At 46.1% G+C, this 20819-nt stretch overlaps 1 protein-coding gene across 1 annotated transcript in view; it reads left to right on the top strand.

Annotated features, from left to right (window-relative positions):
- Nucleotides 1–20819, top strand: part of CUNH10orf90 (chromosome unknown C10orf90 homolog) — a 258338-nt gene that overhangs the window by 146694 nt on the left and 90825 nt on the right. Inside the window, exon 3 of the mRNA XM_078150690.1 lies at nucleotides 14975–15066. Within this exon, the coding sequence (XP_078006816.1) occupies nucleotides 14975–15066 (92 nt within the window). The remainder of the gene's footprint in view (nucleotides 1–14974; nucleotides 15067–20819) is intronic.

Here is a 20819-nt window from a genome sequence, read left to right on the forward strand (position 1 = left end):
ACTTCACAGAACAAACCTCCAAAGGGATATTTGCCTTTGAAAAATGAGCTCCCAGCAGTGTCCATATTCTCTAGTATGTATCTCATTTATACCTCTCTATACACACTCGCTGTTTCCCTGGTTACAATGTAAGCTCTTTCTATCTATGTCCCGTGCCTCCTTCCCCCCACATTATGCTGTTGCGGGGCCTGTTGTGGGTTGAAGGACGAGGAACAGTCCCTAAGCTTTCAGGTGTTTGGCCCATAGTTAAGTCACCAATGATGTTTTTCATTTATTCATTCTTAGTTTTTCTACCGGAAAGGAGGCACATGGCACAAATCTTCGCCCCTCTGTGTTCCCCTTCCTGCTGCTGAGAACCATGGTTAGCTAGCACACAAATTCTCCCAAGGATTCATGAATTCATGCAGGTTTTTGACGACTGGCAACCTTGGCAGGGCCATAGGACCATTCCAGCTGTAGGGACTGACCTGGGCCCCAGATGGCAGATGTCTCCACTTCCCCAAGCTGGGTCTCTTTAGTGCCCACCTGGTGGCTAAGCTAGGATTCCCTGGAGGATGGAGTCCCTCACCATCATCAGCCCCGGTGTAGCTACTGGGATTTTGCTTTGTTCCTGTGACCAAAGTGACACCCAGTGACTAAATCCCAATCTGTTCCTCCTATACCAGAATCCCTGATTTGGTTTCCTGCCCCATGGTATTACCTGGACTTCCTGCCAATGTCCTTCTAGGAACAAGGATCCCAGTCCTTTTGGAGGAAGCCCTGTGCCAAGCCACTGCTCCAGACCGCCTGTACCCACCTAGGCCTTAGCCCTGACCGTGGCAGGTGGGGAGGAGCATCCTCTCTTGACCTTCTTGAAGGGGCTGCCCTCCATAGTGGGCCTCAGGAACCCCTTGCTCCTGAAACTCACCCCAATCACCTGTCCCCCCAGGGGCTCTGCATCTGGTTCCGGGTTGTTCTCAAGCTGACCCATCCCACTACTGACTGCTAGTTCTGATGCAGGATCCCAGGTCTCAAGGTGGAAGGGACTTGGAGGCCTCTAGTCAACCCCCTCATCTTCCAGATGCAGAAACTGATGCCCAGAGATATCCAGTGACTTGCCCAAAGTGGCAGAACCAGGATTGGAACCCAGGTCTTCTGACTCAAGGCCAACGTTCTCCCTGTACTCTCTCCACTGCACTGAGCTGCCGTGTCTCAGAGAATTCACTGTGGTCCCACAGCTAAGAAGTATCAGAACCAGCTCTTGAACTTGTATCTTCTGGCTCCAAGGCCACCATGCTACACATGGAACCATATTGTTTCTCCCTTCTCAGAGGAACTGTAACAAAGAGGAGCCCGCCCAGAGGAGTGTGACCACAATGGTGAAGGAACTGCTAACCACATCATGGGGAGGAGTGCTCAAGGAGAGGTAATGTTTAGACAGGAAAGACAGAGACCCTGGTGAGGGGAAACAAGGGAAACCCATCAGCCATCGTCACGTAGCCAGTGTCTCTTATGTCGTCATTCAGTGTACCATGAAGGGTAAAAGTGGGACCGATAGATAGGTGTCAACGTGGGAGAGGCAGTTCTGCCTCTCTATAACAAATAACTTCCCAACCCTAACCCTAATTAGAGCAATCTGGAGAAGGACAGGATGTCCACGTGATTGGTGGGTTGCCCATTCTTGGAAGTGTTCAAAGAAACTGGATTAGGCCTAGCAGGCATTTTCAGTTTTATTGTACTGGCGAATGTAGGAAACTCTTGGTGTGGGAGTTCACTCTATCAATGCAGATGTCAACTTTTCATAACTTTGTAGTCATGGAGAGTGGCTGGGAGAACCAGATCACACAGCTGGTTTGTGACGGAGGCAGTATTTGAAACCAGGTCTTTGTGGCTGCAAGGCCAGTCCTTTCTTCACTAGCAGTGATATCAGGGGTGCTGTTCTCATACTATGGGTAGGGGGCAGCTTGGAGAGAGGAGGAAGGAGTGTAGCCTAGGTTACCTTAAAGGCCTTTCCAGCTGTCAGACTCGAAAATTCCCTCATCATCTTTTATTCTGTTTTTCAAGCTAATTTTCACAGAGATCTAAAGCCAGTTGCCAACACTGTGAGGCCAGTGTATGAGCTGCACACCAACACAGCTAGAAACCAGCCTGCCTTCAGCTCTCAAGGAAGGGAACAGACAGGGAGGGATTAGGAGAGAATTGGAAGATGATTCAATGAGCTTTCATTCTTGCAAAGCAAGTTGACTTAGAGCATTTCAGTTTGAGAGGTTTGTGGTCATCAAGAGTGGTGACTTGGGGGCAGCTAGGTGGCACAGTGGATAGAGCTCTGGCCTTGAAGTCAGGAGGACATGAGTTCAAATCCAGTCTCAGAAACATGACTCTTACTAGCTGTATGACCCTGGGCAAGTCATGCCTCAGCAAAAAAAAAAAAAAAAGAGTGGCGACTTGGTGCAGGGGAACCTGGAGGATTTGGACTCCAACCCTACCTCTGCAACCTGCTCCCTGTGTGATCTTGGCCAAGTCACTTAACCTCTGCTGGCCTTGGTTTTCTTAGCTATGAAAGAGGTTAGACAGGATGGCCTCAGGAGCTCCATCCCTCTCTAAAGTTAAGATCCACAATCCATCCTTTGGTCCAGTCCATCACATCTCACCTCCTGGTTGTACTTCACAAGCTGGGCAGCCTGTGGCCCTGTGCCTAGTGAAGGGGGTAGCTCCCTGTGTGAGAAGAGTAATCTCCATTTCTCTAATCTTTACCTTACAACTCCTTGAGGTAAATTGTAGAAATAGTCATAAACCCACCTTGCTGATGAAGAAACTGAGGCTGAGGAGTAAATAACTCACATTTATGCATTACAGTGGAGTGTAAGCTACTTGAAGGCAGGCAATGTCTTATCATTGTCCATATTTCTAGGGCTTAACACAGTATTTGGTGGCTAGCAGGGAACTGTTGAACTGAATTGAATGTAGCATTTTAAGGTATTATAGATAAAATTCCTCCCAACATCCCAGCCAAGCACACATTGTTGTCATCTCTAATTTATACAGGTAGAATTTGAACCCAGCTTTCCCATGATGCCAAGTTCTTGGCTTTTTCTGCTGTCAACACTACTAGACCCTCAATATCACATCCTTCCACATGCCAGGATTTTGGAGTTTTTGCCAGTATGCTTTCATTTTAAGTCTTTCTTGCATTCTTACTGCATGGCCAGTAAGTCAATCAGCAAGCGTCATGTGCCTGGCATGGTGCTATGGAGGTCAGGGGATACAATGGTCCTTACCCTTGAGGAGCCCACACTATTATTTTAGTGGAATGTTTTTATTCTGAACTTAAATACCAAACAGAATTATTATTTCCATATACGAGGAAGAACAGAAAAGGGGACTGGATGTGAAACTCTCTTCTGTTCAACTTGCTAGTCAAGTATGTGATAAAATCAACATGTAACTTTCTCCTGTAAAATAGTTTTTGTTGATATCTTTCATGTTGACATCTCCTACATTGCCCCCAGATTTCTCCCCATCATACCTTACAGAGAACTGTCCCATTAGCAAAGGAGTTTAGGGTTCTTTAAAGAATAATTGGGGGGGGGCAGAATTATCAAAACCTAATAAACACAATGAAAAACCTGATGTTATGTGCAGTGTTCCACACCCATGGTCCCCACCTCTGCAAAGGAGTGGGAAGATGCGTCTTCTCACATAACTTGGATCCGAGCTTGGTCTGTGTTATTTTTCAACCTTCCTTTTAGACTACTGTGTGGCTATTGTTCTTTCCATTTCTGTAGTCTCTGTGTATATGTGGTTTTCCTGTCCTGCTTACTTCACTTTGCATCATCAGTTGAGGGCAGTCTTCCCACACTTCTCTGTACACATCACGTTTGTCATCCCTTATGAGCTCCCATTCTGATGGGTCAGCACATACTTAGCCTTGTACCCAGTATAGCTCTGGGCTAGAAGCCGTGCATACAGAATTAGTCTCAATTGCCCTGGCTCTTAACAGCCACCTACAAGGACTCTGGTGAATGTACAAGATGATACATAATTCTCTTTGTGCCCTTTCCCTCCTTCCAGTCTCTGTTCCTCTCAAGTATAGACCATGAGCTAACTGACTTGGGTAGCTCTGGGTACAAGTGCTAAGAAAAACCTTCCAGTATATTCCTGTTACCCCGGAAACTCTCCTTATCCATTCAGGGCCACCCTCCTTGGTCCTGCCTTGTCAAGCACTGAATAGGTGGTGACAGAAGCCACCTTTCACTCCATTTCTCCTTTGCTCTCCTCATTTACCATTTCATCCTCATCCGGGGGTATTTTCTTGTCTCCCTCAAGCTCTCTAGCCTGGTTATCTTTGATCCCTCCTTCTCCTCCCCCTCACCTGGAGGAGAACACCAAATCACACTGACTCCTCCTTTGCTCCATTCCTGAGATGCGGCAGCCTGATTACAGATACCTTTTCAGCTGCTGTGTGTTTTGCATGTCTATCATCCAGTTTATAATTAGAATGAGGCAGGAAGAAACATGTGCTAATGAGCCTGCAGGGAGAGCTGCCCTTCCTCAGCACACCTTCGCAGTTATCTCCTTAACTAAGCTTCAGATTCACAGGCCAGTTTCCTTGTCTTGTTTTTCTAGTTTGGGGGATTTGTGAGGGAGGCTTTTCATTCCCCATTCAAGGACAAATGACTGGTGCAATGTTGGTCCTGACAGGATGACACGGAGGCAAGCTAACCTTAGGTAGTGTCTCTTGCTCCCAGACTGGACAAGGAAAAGAGGAGCTAGCTTGGGTTTCAATGAGTGAATGGAATCACTTCCCACCTCATTCCAGGGGCTGGTATCCACACAATCACAGAATGTCAGAGTTGAGTGGGAGCCCAGCAACTGTCTAGCCCCTAAGCTATAATTCCCATATGAATTTCTCCCCCAACACAGCAGGCAGGTCGTTCTCTAACCTTTTTGGAAGACCTCCAATGATGGGGAACCTGTTCCCTCCCAAGGCAGCCCATTCCCCTTTGGGAAGCCCTCACTGCAGGGGAACCTCAGCCTTCTATTTCATTCCCTCCATCTATTGTTCCTACTCCTGACTTCTGGGGGGCAAGTGAGTCACTGAATTCAAGGACTGTTGAGATGAGGCTGGCATGTCTCAGTATGGATGCTCTTTCACCTACTGCACCAGGCAGCCCATCCCGATCCCCTCATTCAAGGTAGTTCTTGTCTGTGTCTGTCACAGGGGATTTGCCCAAAGGTAATGCATGTCTTCCTTTAGGTATTTTAATATTTTATGTATGCCAATGGCACTCAGGCCATCATCTTCCACTCTTGGCACACGACCAACCGACCTCCCTGGTCCTTGATGACATGTTTTATGCTATTTCTCACAAGCACATCACTTTTGGTAACACAACACTCCCTCCCACCCTTTGGGTCACCTGCAATCTTGTGTCTTTTATGCTCATGACATTACACAATTCACAACCAGATAGTCCCTTGGGAGAATGCTGATATTAAAATCACAGACTTTTGTGGCAGGGAGCAGCCTGGTGTTCTTTCCTAAATCTTGTCCTGCCTGGTAGCATCCTCTTAGTCATTTCTGGGGCTAGCAGATATCCATAAGCATGCTTGGTCAAGACATTTGTACCGATGTACTCACTCACTGGAATGCCTAGTCAACTGTATTTTATGAGGTGGGCAATTGGCATTTGTTATCCGCTTGGACTTTCTTATGTGGATTGCTAGGTCAATCTTGTTTGCATGGATGTGGGTTTTATTGTGGCACCATTGAAATATCCTAAGGCTTGATGCAGTCAACATTATGCCACCCATAATAATAGGACCCCAGATTTAGAGGCAGAAGGGACCTCAGAGTTTATCTGGTCCAGAAGTCTTCAAACTTTTAATCGCCTACCTGTGTCAGTATTTTTTTTTTCCCAAGTAGGCATGCTAGATGAGGTGCAGGAGAATTTCCCCAGTGGCACACATGAAACTGCTGCTGTGGGTACGTGTGTCAGTGTCAGGTTTTAACTGTCTGAGGGACCGATATGTGACTCACAAGAAGGGAAAGGTTGGAAGCTTCTGCAGTTAAGGGAGTAGGGTGAAGGATTCCTGGGCAGAAATAGGTACAGAGTAAGTAAGTGTGGTTGTGTTGGAGACAAGCCCTACTATTGGCTCACATGGGGAGGGTGGGATGTGATGCATCTTTCCTCTCTCCAATTGGTTATTTTCCAGACCAGAACTCTCCTTTAGAGACCACAGATGTTGTACAGTTCCCTCACTGAGGAAACTGAGGTCCAAAATGGTTGTATCTTGTCCATGGTCAACAAGTGCTAAGTGTCCTTGAACATGGAGGACCTCGTCATCTACACGAAATCTCCTTTCCTAAGGACTTCACTTAGACAATTCTCAATGGCAAAGACCTTTGGCTAGCCCATGACCCTACTCTCCATCTTACATCTCTTATATTGTTAATCAAAGAATTGACGAACCAAATCGTGTCTGTGCTTATTAAGAAGCTAGAGGAATGTTCTTTGATTAAATATCCCTCCTCATCCCTAGCAAAAAAAGATGCCCAAACCATCCATGTAGATTTTGGAGGTGACCCAAGTAAAAATCAGAGCAGCTAGGTGGTACAGTGGATAGAATGCCAGGGATGGAGTCAGGAAGACTCATCTTCCCGAGTTCAAATCTGACCTCAGACACTTAGAAGCTATGTGACACGGGGCAAGTCACTTAACCCTTTTTGCCTCAGTTTCCTCATCAATAAAATGAGCTGGAGGAGAAAAAGGCAACCCACTCCAGTATCTTTGCCAAGAAAACCTCAAATGGGGTCATGAAGAGTTAGAGATGACTGAAATGACCAAACAAAAAGTAAGAATCAATGTTTTATAGCAGGAAAAGCCCTAGATTGCGAGTCCAGAGCCCTGGGTTCTAGTCCTGGCTCCTTTATGTGGTATCTGCGTGACTTTAGTCAAACCTGATGGCCCTCACTTGGCTCCTTTGTAAAATGAGGGGCTGGAGCCCACGACCATCCAGACAACTGTGGCTGGGATGGTCAAGGGCACAGTGAGCATGTTATCTGAGAAACGGCTGAAGAAACTGTGGATGTTTAGTCTGGAAAAAGAAGGACTGGTAGGGGATGTCATGCATGGCTGCCTTCAAGGATTTGAAGGGCTGGCATTGGAAAGGGTTTGTTCAGACCCCAGAGGGTCTGAACGTTGGGAGGAGTGTGCCAAGAGACAGATTCAGGCTCAAGGCAACAAGAAAACCTCCGAGCAGAGAGCCATGGTGCAGTGCCAAGAACACTGTCTCTGGAGTCAGAGGATGTGGGTTCAGATCCCAGTGGTGACACTAGCTGCGTGATCTTGGCCAATTCACTTCACATCCCCCTGCCTCACTTTCCTTAGCTGTGAAGTGAGAGGGTTGGACTCCGTGGGCCCTGGGTCTCTTCCAGCCCTAGATGTAGGAACCTATGAGGCTAAATGTGGAGTGGCCTTCCTTGGAGCGGGGGGTTTCCCATCCCTTCAGAGGCTGGATGGCCTCACATTGAGCCTAGGCAGGCATGGGTTGGATGGAATGGCTCGGGTCCTCTCTGTGATCCTGATCTCCACGGCCACTTCCCGCTTGGCTTCCCATGATCCCTCACTACTCCCTATAGTGAGGGACCACCGATCTCCTCAGCCTCACCTAAGTCTGGTGTAGGCCACAGTGAAGGAGAAGATTGAACCTAAGACTGTGCTTGAGCTTGGGCTCCAAAAACCAGGACGTAGAACGATGCAGTGAGAAGAGCTCTGGCCCTGTGCCCAGAGGAGCTGGGTGCAAATCTTGCCTCCAAGGCTTATTACTGGCATGTCATGCAACCTCCCAGTGCCTCAGTTTCTTCCTCTGTAAAATGCAGGTGTTGGGCTATTTGGCTCCTAAGGTCCCTTTCAGCTCCTGATCTATGATCCCAGAGGAAGAGCTGCCCCAGCTAAAATGGCCCTGGATAGCCCACCAGCCATGTTCTGCCTCCAGGCAGAAAGAGGACTCTCAAGTTTGTTAAGTAGAGACAAAGGATAATCGAGGCATGGTGCAATGTCATTGAAGCGAGGGTCTGGGCTTGTTTGGCAGAGGTCCACTCCCTGCGGCCCCCCAATGGGAGCACCGGGCTAAAGGCTCTCATAATGAGAGACTGACAACTGGGGGCTCTCTGAGGCGGGGGGGGGGAGGGCTGTGAGAGGTGGTGGACTGTGAGAGGCAGGGGATGCTGCCAGAGTCTGGAGGGGAGGGCGGTAAGAGGCTTTCGGCTGCCTCGAGTCTCACCTCTGACGTGCGCTCTGTGTAGTTTTTCACAAGCTTTCAAAGATTCCCAAGTATTTTTTCCTCCTTTGTCTGTTATTTTCTAGCTCTGCCCTAAAAATGAGGCCTCTTTCACCTGCTTGTGCCATTAAAAATTCATACAACAAGCATTTGTTCAGGCCTCTTATGTGCCAAGGGGCTGGAAGTTAGAGGTACGAAGGAAAAAACAAGCCATGCCTTCCCTCAAGGAGCTTCCATTGGGGGTGGGGTGGGATTCATCCTGGTCGGTTAAGTCAATCAACAAACCTTTAGTAAGCACCTACTATGTGTTGGGCTGTCTGCTTGGCACTGGAGACAAAGACAGGAATGCAGCAGGCTCTGCCTTCAAAGAGCTTGCATTCTACTGAGGGAAAACACCACAGACACGCAAGTGAATAGAAAACATACAGTGATGATGCAGACAGACAACATTTATGTAGAGTGTGCCAGACACTGGGCTGAGGGCTTTACATCTGATCCTCACAACACCCTGCCAGGGAGGTGCTTTTAATTATCCCCATTTTACAGGTGAGGAAATCAAGGCAGACAGAGACTAAGTGACTTGCTCAGGGTTACACAGCTAGTGTCTGAGGCTGGATTTGAACTCAGGTCTTCCTGACTCCAGGTTTGGTGCTCTATCTGCTGTGCCACCTCGCTGCCCTGTATGCTTGGGCACTCCTGCGAAGTGCAGAGTCGCTGCCGGCTGCTTCCTGACCAACATACTTGGAAGCTGGAATCCTGCCATCCTGGCCTGGTTGCCACGTACACATTCTGAGCCCTCCCCTCCACTTGAGAACTCCGCAATGCATGCTAGCCCTGAAATAGGAGTGGAGGCAGTGTCCTTCGAGAGAAGCGACTACTCCAATCTAAGCGGCTCCTGATGGCTTTTGTTGCGCTTCACCCTTTCTTTCAGTGGAAACCCAAGCCCAAGGTCTATGAAACGTCAGTAAAGTATGCTGAGCCCAGCCAAGGCAGGTATGGTGTGATTTCTCCCCCAGACTCCTCTCTGACCAGAGAATGGCTGAGGTGATGAGAGGGCTAGCTGCCTCTCGTGACTGTCATCGCTCAACAGAGTAGACCACCAGGCTTGTAGATGGAGAGCTGGAAAGGACTGTGCAGGTCACTATCTTTCATTTTACTGATGAGGAAACTGAGGCACAGAAAAGCCAAATGACTTACCCAGGGTCATGTGGCCAATACATGTCTGAGGTAGGACTTAGACCCAGATCCTGGTAACTTCAAGTGCAGGGTTCTGTCTACAAAGCCATCCAGATGCCGAGGCCGCTACCTCAGCCTTGGCACTGGACCCCCAGTACAGGGGGAAATAGACTTTTGTGTGTTAAAAACAATCACTCAAATAAGATCAATTAATTAAAAGAAAACAATCAGGATACAAGATTAGGTAATCTGGTTTTTAGCTGGAGGTAAGATTAGGGACTATACAAGTTGGGAGGGGGAGAGTGAACAGATGCAATTCCCTGAAATCAGAAAAAGTGGTGTCCCCCTCCTCTTTACCCCAGTGTCTATGAACAACCAAGGAACGTGGAGACAGTGACTGGTTGGTCAGCACTGGCCAGTTTTCAGATACGATGTATGACTTGCTTAAGACGTGCAATTGTGAGAAAACTCCTCGCGCCAGTCTTTGGATCTGACCGGGTTTCTGGGCAGCGTAACCCAGGTCCTCAGTTAGGGGTCTCTGAGCAGCAGGTGGGGTGGTCCAGCTTCCCAGCCACACAGTGTTAGCTTCAAACAATACAATAAGGCTTTCTTCCAATTCCCACAATTGAATAAAGTTTTCTCACAGTACAAAGATTGGACTAGACCCATAATTGAATAGAAAGGGAACTGGGCTGGCTCCAGAACTGAGTCACAAGATGGGGTCCATGTGATTCACTCAATTCCCACAATTAACCGCTCGCTGTCCTGATCCCCTCAATTGCCTCAATTTCCCCCTTTTGATTCAGGGGGGATTTGGAAGCCCCCTCCCTGTGGATCACACAGCTACAAGACAGATCTGTGAGGTTTTTCATATATTCAAGATCTGGTTTTCAAAACTTGAGCTACAAATCAAAGCACTTAGAGGTCTCACAATGGACTAATTTTGAGAAGGGAGACTTACATGTCACCAAGGTAACCAAGAAAACTTCAACATAAACACAAACACAGTGAAACAAAAGGGCAAGGCAATTCAATAATGATCATCAGGATTACTAACATCAAGTCTCCCCGTATCCTAGTAACCCACTCCCGACGTTCATTTAGTCAGTACATTTGGATCCCAGGCGTCCCAGGCGGTCGTCTGGTTCCTAGACAGCTTCTCTTGGAAATTCTGGACTAGGCTGCATCCTCAGGACAGCTGTAAAGGGGGCTCTGCCTCCGGTCCATCCCCATATAATCCTGCTAAAACCTGCCAGGAACAAGACAAGACAATGTACTACAGCCTCTTCAATTTGGTTCTCCAAACTAAAACTTCAAAGAATTTCTTTTTTTTTGTATATACCACTTGTTCACATCTCTACCTAAATCCTATATCTGATGGAAGAATCTTTAAAAATCCATGTGGCTCATTTGTAATATGAACTCTTATCAGAAAAATTATCATTTTTGTTAAAAATGGAAAAATTACTTGCTTTACAATTATCAACATAATTTTCTATATGAAATCCTTAATTCAATTTTGAGAGCTTATTATTAAAACATACTCAAAGCCTGAATTTTCATGCTAGATACATTTGGAAAAAAGTCTAATCTGTTGCTTTCTCAAAATTTACCATTACATTTAATTAGAAAGCTTTTACATTACATCCTTGTCTTATGACTTTATCTAATTCTCCATTTAGGAGGGTGCCATCCCTATATTATAATTTGACCACAAATATAAAGTAAAATTATAAGATTTTTTCAAACTTGCTTTCTATTATAGTAACTCAGAGATGTTCCAGTAATCAATCTACTAATGAGTAGATGTAGTATTGAACTTAGAAAATTTCTACTTCTCACCTGCCCTGGTTATAGACATTTGCTATTGATATTGTTCTTAATTCATTTTAAAATTAAAAGTTCATTTGTAAACCAGTTCAGGCCACTGCAGTCAGCTTTCTTGGTGTTTGTGCTCTCACTCCAGCCTTATAAGAGGCCTCAATTAAACCACTGTGAAGGGATCCATGCACCTGTGATGATGGCCAGTTTCTAGCAATCCCCTGGACCTTCTCTGGGAAAGCCACTGTGTAGCCTACAGTCCATCTGTCAGCTGCAGCCTGGACTTCTTTTTAATGTTGTCCTCCCCAAAAGGGATGCAGCTGCAGTCGGAGATGAATCACCACCTTTGCATATGGAAAGCTCTGACATTTCCAAAGCATTGGAAAATCATCATGAAGCTGGACCTCCCAGCAGCCCTACAAGACATGGCACTATTGTCCCTGTTTTGCAGATGAGAAAACTAAGGCTCAGAGGGAGAAAACAGCCTGTTTCAGGGTCATATGACAAAAAAGTGTCTGTGGTAGGATTTGAACCCAGGTCTTCTGGAAACTAGGTCCTGCACTCTATTCACTACGGCATATGGTTTCTCAGATAGTGCGATTTGGAACTACTTGTCTGCCACAGAATGTGGCCTCCTATCTCAAGGTTGATTTCTCCACCCTTCCCTCCTTTCACTTTCCCTTCCTTCTATTATTTCTCCCTTCTTTCCATTCTCTCTCTTCCTCCTACTCTTTCTTCTTCCTTCCACCTTTCTGTCTTTCCTTCCTTCCACTCTTTCTCCCTCCCCCTTCCTTCCTGCCTGCCTGCCTGCCTGCCTTCCTTCTTGTTTTCCTGCCTACTTTTCTTCCCTTCCATCCTTCTACTCCCTCTTCCTTTCCCTTTCCCTTTCTTTTTCCTTCCCTTCCATCCTTATTTTTGATAACTTTAGGCAAATCCTCTGACCTCTCTTTACTTCAGTTTCTCACCCACAGATGGGAAACGTTGTCCTCACCCAGCCTTCCTATAGGTGTCTTGTAAGGAAAGCATTGTAGCAATGGGAGTTCCTGTTTACTAAGGAGAAAAGGAATTTAACTTTGGGCTCCCCAATGAAGGTCAGATTCTTCCCTAGAAGCAATCCCAGCTGTGTGGAAAAGACGTTGCAAATCAATGGTTTTAAAAGATGCAGGTGGGTCTTTTAAATGTGGAAAGTAGGGGCAGCTAGGTGGCGCAGTGGATAGAGCACCGGCCCTGGATTCAGGGTGACCTGAGCTCAAATCCGGCCTCAGACACATAACACTTACTAGCTGTGTGACCCTGGGCAAGTCACTTAACCCCATTGCCTAGGGAAAAAAATAAATAAATAAAATAAAAATAAAAATAAATGTGGAAAGCAAATAGGTGCCTTGAAGGCCAGTTTTCATCCTAAAGCGAGCCTCAGGGATGTTGATCAGTAGCAGACAGAAGGAAGGGAAGTGTGGGGGCACCAAGGAGGAAGAAGGCAGCTCCTGGCCCAGTTTGAGAGCTGCCTCATTCCCCTACTTTGAGGTTCCAGTGTGACAGACCACCTACTGTCTATTCTAGCTATGAGATAAGAATATGATCAGTGGTCCTGGGCTTCGTCAGCCCTGCTTTCTTCTGCAATGCAGCAGGTACCAACAGGAAGGTTTTCTGCATGGGTTCAAAACTCCTGCCATTCAGTCACGGGGGAAGAGGCACGTATGCCCAAACACAATATTGCCCCGCACTGCCTTGGTTCTTTGGCAATAAGAGGAGGGTTCATCTCCTGCTGGTCACTCCAATCCTCATCATAGAGTAAGAGCCATGTGTCAGATTGCAGGAGGCAAAATGATGGAAGAGGAAGGGGGATGAGCAGAAGGAATGTCCCTGGAACATCCCTGACAGGTGGTGGTTTGGCCTGTGCTTGAAGACCTCTGAGAGGAGCATCCCAAAACCTCCCGACGCTTTCCACTCCCCTTTGAGCCTCTCCAGCTGTTGGCATGTTCCTCCTGACAGGCAGCCAAAGGTTGGCTCTGCACAGCCCACCCAACGGAACATGGCGACTTCCTCCCCCTCTTGTACTGGCCTAGGGTGACCCTGCTGCTTCTTTGTCGAGGTGGGAATTGCCTCTGTTGTGGACAGAACCAATGTTCTGGTTCTGACATTTTTTTTCTTAGTCTTTGTTTTAAGAGATGGCTCTCAGGGAGGGGGAGGGGGACATATTGGAAAATGAAAGTGATGCAATGACTGAAGATACCAATAAAAATGCTCTACAGTTCTGCATTTAGAAGTACCTGAAGTGACTGAGTTTCTAGTGGTTGGTGATCATTCTCTATGTCATTCCCCAGAGCATCTGTTCTAAATTTTCGAATCTCTCCTCAAAGCCATATACCACCCCTCCCCAACCTCAGCTGAGGACATTGTCTCTGTATGAGAAAGTAGAGTCCATACCATGAGCTCCCTCGTTTTCCCAAGTGGACATGTCCAAACCCTCTGACACTCCCCATCCACCCCCATTCTCACCTTCTTTCTTCCCTCTGTAATGGAGAAGTGGCCTTTCTCCTTACTAAAGTCAACCTTCTTCACATATCGCTGATTCTCTCCCTTTTCTGGCAGATTGCCCCTAGCATCAGCTCTCCCCTCTAATTTTTGGTCTCTCACTATTTACTGGCTCATTTGTTGATGTCTACAAACACACCAGGGTCTCCTCCATCCTTAAAACCTCTCATCCCCTCTATATCATCCTGCAGCTGTCCTGCCTTTCACAGCCAGACTCTAGAAAAAGCTGTCGTGTTCCCTCTTCCACTTCCTCTCTTGTCATGCACATCTCTACCCCTTGTAATCTTATCGCTGACTCACCTCTCAGCCGAACCCTTCTCTCCCAAGTCACCAGTGATCTAACTGACAAAGCTGATGGGTTTCTCTCAGTCTTCATCCTCCTGGAGCTCTCTGAAGCATCTGAAGTGGTTGATCTTTCTCCCCAGAGACTCTCTCCTCTCTGGGTGTTTGTGACTAACTCTCAATTCTCTTGCTCCATCTCTAACTGCTCCTGCTCAGTCTCCTTTGCTGGTTGTTGTTCAGTAACTTCATAAAAGTCTGTTGACTGACTGATGGACTTACCTGTGCATATGTTGTAGGCCCCAGTAGAATCCACTGGATGCAGAGGCCACTTCACTTTTGTCCATCGTCAGCCCAGGTCCTGGTGTTTATTGAATTGAATTATAAGAACTTTGTTGCATCTTCAAACATCAGTGAGTCAGGGAGCATTAAGTGCCTACTCTGTGCCAGGCACTGTGAGAAGTAGAAAAGGGAACTCATTCCTTCCTTCCAATCATCACTGAAGACAAGAGGCTGAACATGCCCAGACCCATTACGGAGCCTTTCGTGTCCTGCATCCTGCCCATCACTGTTTACTCCCCCTAGCACCACCTGTACCCTGGGTGGAGCCTCACAAGGGGGAGGAATTTCCTTAGAAATAATGATAATGCATTGGAAATGCACCCAGTCGATGTAAGAACGGACCTTGCAAGCATCCTTGTAAACCGCCATGCCTGTGATTTGGGCTATTGAAGAGAGAAATGGGGGAATGGAAAGGATTTATCCTGGGCAGAAAGAGAAACCCTTTTCTCTGCCCATTGGTATAAAAGATGAATTAGTGCCAGCAGCTTTTGTGGTGGTCGTGTATACTATTTGAGCCTGCTTTGTGTATGTTCTAAGCAATGCAACTTCTTCTTCCTAGGACTCCAGTCAAGGCCGTACAATGACAGCAACCAGCTTTCACTCAGAAACCTTCAGTCTGAGGTCGCAGAGAACAAACCTGACTTTGCCAAGGTAACACAAGCATCTAACTTCTAGACACAAAACACATTCAGTTTTAAAAGGGAAGCATCAGTTGTGGTAGCTGCATTTGACTTTGTCTAGTCAGAACTGAATTCATGCAATGGGGACTTTGAACAGTGATGGCTTCCATGACTTACAGATTTGCACGTACAAATATGCCAGAGGTGTCAAACGCTCAAACCAGATTAAAATGTAATTGGGAAATGCTTAACAAAATAAAAAAAAATAAACTACAACACAGATAATGTTCATGTGGTTTTCTAAGTCAGTGTGTGACCTACAGGGATTTCTTTTTGTGTTTGACATCATTGGTTTACACCAAGGAGTTTGGGTTTTGTTAAAGAGTTCTCCAATTATCCCAATTGTTCTCATAAATATTCCAAAAGAAAATTGATTTGATTGGTTCAAAAAAATAGTTTTACTACAGATTTCATTCTGGCTGTGGATGCTGAAAGAGAGAGGTCTAGTGACTCTAAATGACAATGGAAACATATGTCAGGCCTCTAAAAGACTGGACATCATGCTAATCTACACTTTTGAAGAAAAGTATATAAGTACATTTAATGCCATTAAGATGATCTGATTAAAAAAAAAAATGAAAATTTTATTGGATACAGACACAGCATGCAAATAAACTGGATTAAGTATACCTTTATGAAAACCAAGCAGGGTTTCTCAAAAGTATAAGAAAACATTCCCAACATTAAAATAAAACCCAAGCTAGAACAGTTCACAAAACACTGATTTCCTTTTTATACATGGTTGTTGTCCTCCAGCTTTTGCTGTCCAAAGGGAAAGTGAAGTTGAAAGAACAGACTGAATTTAAAGGATTAAAGTAGGTAAAGGATTCACAACATTAAATGTTGGGCATTTCTTTCCAACATTGATTCAGATTTAACTGAGGGTCAATTGATTAACTTAGGTGCTAGATGGACTCTTCTTCAACTTGTATTTAATAAAATGTGAACTTTCCTTAGTAAATACCAGATCTGTTAATGTCCCAAATGATGTCCCACTCCCACCCCCATGCTTTCCTTATTGACTGTTAGAGCCATCTCAATCAAGATGTCTCAGGGAGACCTCAGCAAGTAATAAAAGAATGTGAGATCATTCACAATTTATTCCAGGAGAGCATGGTCAAGGACACTTGGAATGCCAGGGAGGGAAAGTCAAAGGAGTCTTGAACCTGATTTGGAATCTGGAACACAGCATAGACTATAAAAAACCATCTGGACTCTTGGCCAGAAATGGAGTGCATGTAACAAGGGCCAATTAAAAAAAAAAAAAATATATATATATATATATATATTGGCCTGGAGTCTTGAGAATCTGATCAGAAGGGCTTCAGATTGGAAGGGGATCCAGAAAGGAGAAAACTGTAAATCATTCAAGCGTCATACCCCGGAAGGTAGCAGATAGAACACAGAAAAAAATAGCAGGAGAGTCAATGATTCACAGAAGGCAGTGTTCTGCCAGACAAGAGCCAACAGTGAAGCTCACAGACTCAGATGTCTAGACACAAATGTACGGCATATAGGTAACAAGCAGAAGCAGTGGGGCTCCTAAGGAAGGAGGCAAATTTGGTCTCATAGGTGTCACTGAGACTTGTGGGACAGGAAGGATGGCTGGAAGGTGCCTTATGCGAAAGGATTCACAGTGATACATGGGACCCTGGAATGGTGCTCTGTGTGTGTCCATGTGTGCATACTTCTGCATGTTGATGCCCCTTCCAATTCATCTCCCTTCTTAACTCCCACGACTTTCACCTTCTCGTGACCACAACCATACACAGGGATGGTCATACGTTTTGTGGCATCATGACCCACAAGGGCATTTCCGGAACTCTGCAATCCCTCTGACTCCAACCTTTTCTCCTGGCCCTGAGTCTAGCCATGTTTAAATCCATTCTTCGTCCCCATCACACCCGTGCCTCCCTGATTGCCTAGCTCATCATCTATGCTCTGGCTTCACTTTCCTCCCTTTGAGACTTTGATGCTATAATGCCTAGTTCCACCTTACATTGGTCTCCACCCTTGGATCGCCTTTCCTTTTTTCTATTTTGACTCATCACTTTCTAAACCACAACCTTAGATGACCCACTGTCTGCCTTCTTCACTCCGATCCATGGGCCGCTGAATGGGACAGTAAGAAGTCACACAACCAGGCTGACGGGGTCCACCACAAAACGAATTGCAATTGGATTTTCCTTGCTGCAGGAAAACCCTTTCACTCCTATTTAATTGACTCCCTCTCACATGCCATGCAATCTGTTTCTCTTCCCCATTCCTTTTCCCTTCCCTCTCAGGACAGCATGTGACTGCTGGAGCAGAACAGAGCCCCTTTATTTCCCTGCCCTAATTCTACCCTCTCATTTCTCCTCCAGATTTCTCCTCCCAACAATATACCTTAAAGACCTCCAGCATCAGTCCTGTCACTGAGCCCTAGGGACCACTGAGCCCTTCTCTGCACCTGGATGCTCAACTCTCCTACTTGTGTTGGAAGCTCTCTGAAGGCAGTAACCATCTCCATTTTTGAATTAATCTTAACCTCAGTGCTCAGCCCAGTGACTGCCATATACTAAACACTTAATATCACGATCAGTTCTCTTCTCTTTCCATCCCTTCTCTGAGGGAGTGATAACCCTTCTCCTGAGCAAGACAAACCCCTCCAGATATGTCCCGCCGCCTTTCATCTGCACTGGGATCTTATTCTTTCTTCCATCCCCCTCTCTCTAATGCTCACTTTCTCTTCCTTTCCCCCCATGTTGTTCCATCCAGAGAGGAGCCCCTCTAACCTTAGGTGGGTCCTTGGATAGTGGAGACAGTTCAGGGCAAATGTTTGGAGTCTTTCTGGCCATGCTTGCCAGAGTGGCCACTCCACTAGGCCCAATTCCTGGCTTTGTCATTATCTGTGTGACCCTGGCCAAGTCACCTCACCATCCTGGTCTTCACCCAGAAAATGACAGGGTTGGACAAGATGATTTCTGAGGTCTCTTCCAGCTCTAAATTAAGGGCCTGTGATCCTAGGAGTATCCAGATACTCCTGCCACACAATGGCACTGCACTGAAGGAAGGTTTCCACAAAACCTTCCTCTGCAGGGTAGAGAAAGGCTGCTCCTCATTTCACTTGGCCTCAGTTAGTCACTTAGTAAACATTTATTAAGCACCTACTATGTACCAGGCACTGTTCTAAGTACTGGAGATACAATAGAAAGGGCAAAAGACAGTCCCTGCTCTCAAGGAACTGATAGTCTAATGAAAGACAGTCTTTGATAGTCTAATGAGAAAGACAACAAGCAAACGCATATGTACAAACATGCAAGATACAAGGTCATTAGAAATGATAAACAGAGAAGCACCAGAATGAAGAGGGCCTGGGGAAGGCTTCCTGCAGAAGGTGGGGTTTTTAGTTGGGACTTGAAAGAAGCCGGGGAGGTCAGTGGTCAGAGCAGAGGAGGGAGACATTCCAGGCGTGGGAGAGAGCCAGAGAAAATGCCGAGGGCTGAGAGATGGATGGTCTTGTTCATGGAAGAGCTGGGAAGCCAACGTTACTAAATCTAAGTGTAGTGTCAGGGAGTGAGGTGTAAGAAGACTGTACTGGAAGGAGGGGGCTTTGAACAGCAGAGGATTTTCTGTTTGATTGTGGAGACAATAGGGAGCCCTGGGGCTTATCGAGTGAGGGGAGTGACATGGTCAGACCTTCACTTTAGGAAGACTACTTTGACAGCTGAATGGAGGATCTTGTCCGATTCACTTGAAAATGATTCCATTTCAACTGGGAAAATCAACAATGATTTAACAAAGGCCTCCTATGTGCCAAGCACTGGGAGCACAAGACTGTCCCAAAGGCACCCCTGCCCTCCAGGAGCATATACTTTACTGGAGGGATACCACGTGTAAACAGAGCAGTATTTACGAAATCACTTAATGAGGGACTGAGTAATGATGGCTGAGGAGATCAGGCAGGGTTTCTCCTAGGAAGTGGCATCTGGGCCAAGCCTTGAGAGGACCTTGGGACACCAAGAAGCATGGGTGAAGAGCTCATGCATCCCAAACACCCTTACAATGTCATCGAGGCAGGATATGGGATGCTGAGCCAGATGTCTAGTTTAGAGCACCTGAAGGGATGTAAAGTGAAATGAGCTCAGGAAGGTAGTTTGTGAAGGACCCTAAGGGCCAGACTGAGGAATTGGTCTTGCCACTAGGGGGCAATAGGGAGCCCCTGAAGGTATCTGAGCAGAGGAATGACCTAGTCAGATGAGAGCACTAGGACGATGATGTTGGCAGCTGCCTAGAGATCAGAGTAGGAAGGGGGAGCTGTTAATGTGCGGGGACAGTTGGAGCGTTGCTTTTATCCTGTTATCTTGCATCTGTTGATTCCCTGTTTCAATTTATAATATTGTGTCCTTCTTCTGAAAGGCCTGAGGGTATCAGTATAAAGTTGAAAACATTCAATAAAATGCATAAAAGCATAAAAGCTATTACCAGCTGGACAAGATCATGTTTGAAACGCCTAAAAACAGGTCAATATCTTAACGAAGCTTCTAAGAGAAAGGAAATGCAAAGGGATGGATTTTATGGAAGCTTGGATGGCCTCCAGACCCGGAGCTCTCGGCACACCAAGATGGCTGAGCAAGAGAAGGAAAGGGTGCCGTCTGGCACCATCTTGTCTAAAAGCAAGAGCTTCTCTTCTCAGGAATTTAAGTTCTGTCAGGTGGAAGGGGACATTTCCCAAGCAAAGCTCACTTAAGCAAGTTGTAGTGCAGGAGCCCACACTGCTCCTCCTGGGAGCTGCTGCTCAGTGGTGGCCCTGGGCCAAAGAGGTGGGCCCAAGCTAAGAAGGCTCCTGCCATGGGCTGAGGGCTGGAGCAGGGACATCCCCCATCTGACATCCAGCTTGGCTAAGTCCAGAGAGGCTCAGCTCCAGAATGGCCACAAGGGGATGAATTTGGAGCCACAGAAATTCTCAAACCCTTCTTAATTATTCTCAGAGGGCATCCAGTTTCTCCACTGTATCAGTGGAGAAAGCAACCATGGTCCTTGATGTCACAGCTCCTTTGATGGATAGAATATCCCTTGTTTATACTCCACTTGAACCACAGGCAATGTGGTAGAATGGAGTGACCTGGATTCCTGCCCTGGATCTGAAACCCAATGGCTGTGTGACCCTGGGCAGTCCCTTAACCTCTTAGCTCCCCAGACAACTCTCTAAGATCATGTTACAGACATGCTGCTACTCTACGTCACTGGAGGTACTTTTATTTTTTTTTATAATTTTTTTTTACTTTCTAATATAAATTTATTTATTTTTAGTTTTCAATATTCACTTCCACAAGTTTTTGAGTTCCAAATTTCTCACCCTCCCTCCACCCTAAGATGGCATGCATTCTGAATACCCCTTCCCCTGGTCTGCCTTCTCTTCTATCTCTCCCCTCTCCCTTCTCTTATCCCCTTCCCCTTCTATTTTGCTGTAGAGCAGGATAGACTTCTGTACCCCCATTTCCTGTGTTTCTTATTTCCCAGTTGCATGTGAAAACATTTTTTTAAAACATGTGCTTTTAAAATTTTGAGTTCCAAATTTTCTTCCTCCCTCCCTCCCCACCTACCCTCATTGAAAAGGCAAGCAACTCAATATAGGCTGTACATGTGCAGTTATGCAAAACACTTCCTTAGTAGACATGTTGTGAAAAACTAACTCTATTTCCCTTAATCCTATCCTGCCCTCCCATCTATTCTATTCTTTCT

The sequence above is a fragment of the Phascolarctos cinereus genome, unplaced genomic scaffold (assembly GCF_003287225.1).
Source record: "Phascolarctos cinereus isolate Bilbo 61053 unplaced genomic scaffold, phaCin_HiC Scaffold_3;HRSCAF=262, whole genome shotgun sequence".
In the NCBI taxonomy this organism is placed as follows: Eukaryota; Metazoa; Chordata; class Mammalia; order Diprotodontia; family Phascolarctidae; genus Phascolarctos; species Phascolarctos cinereus.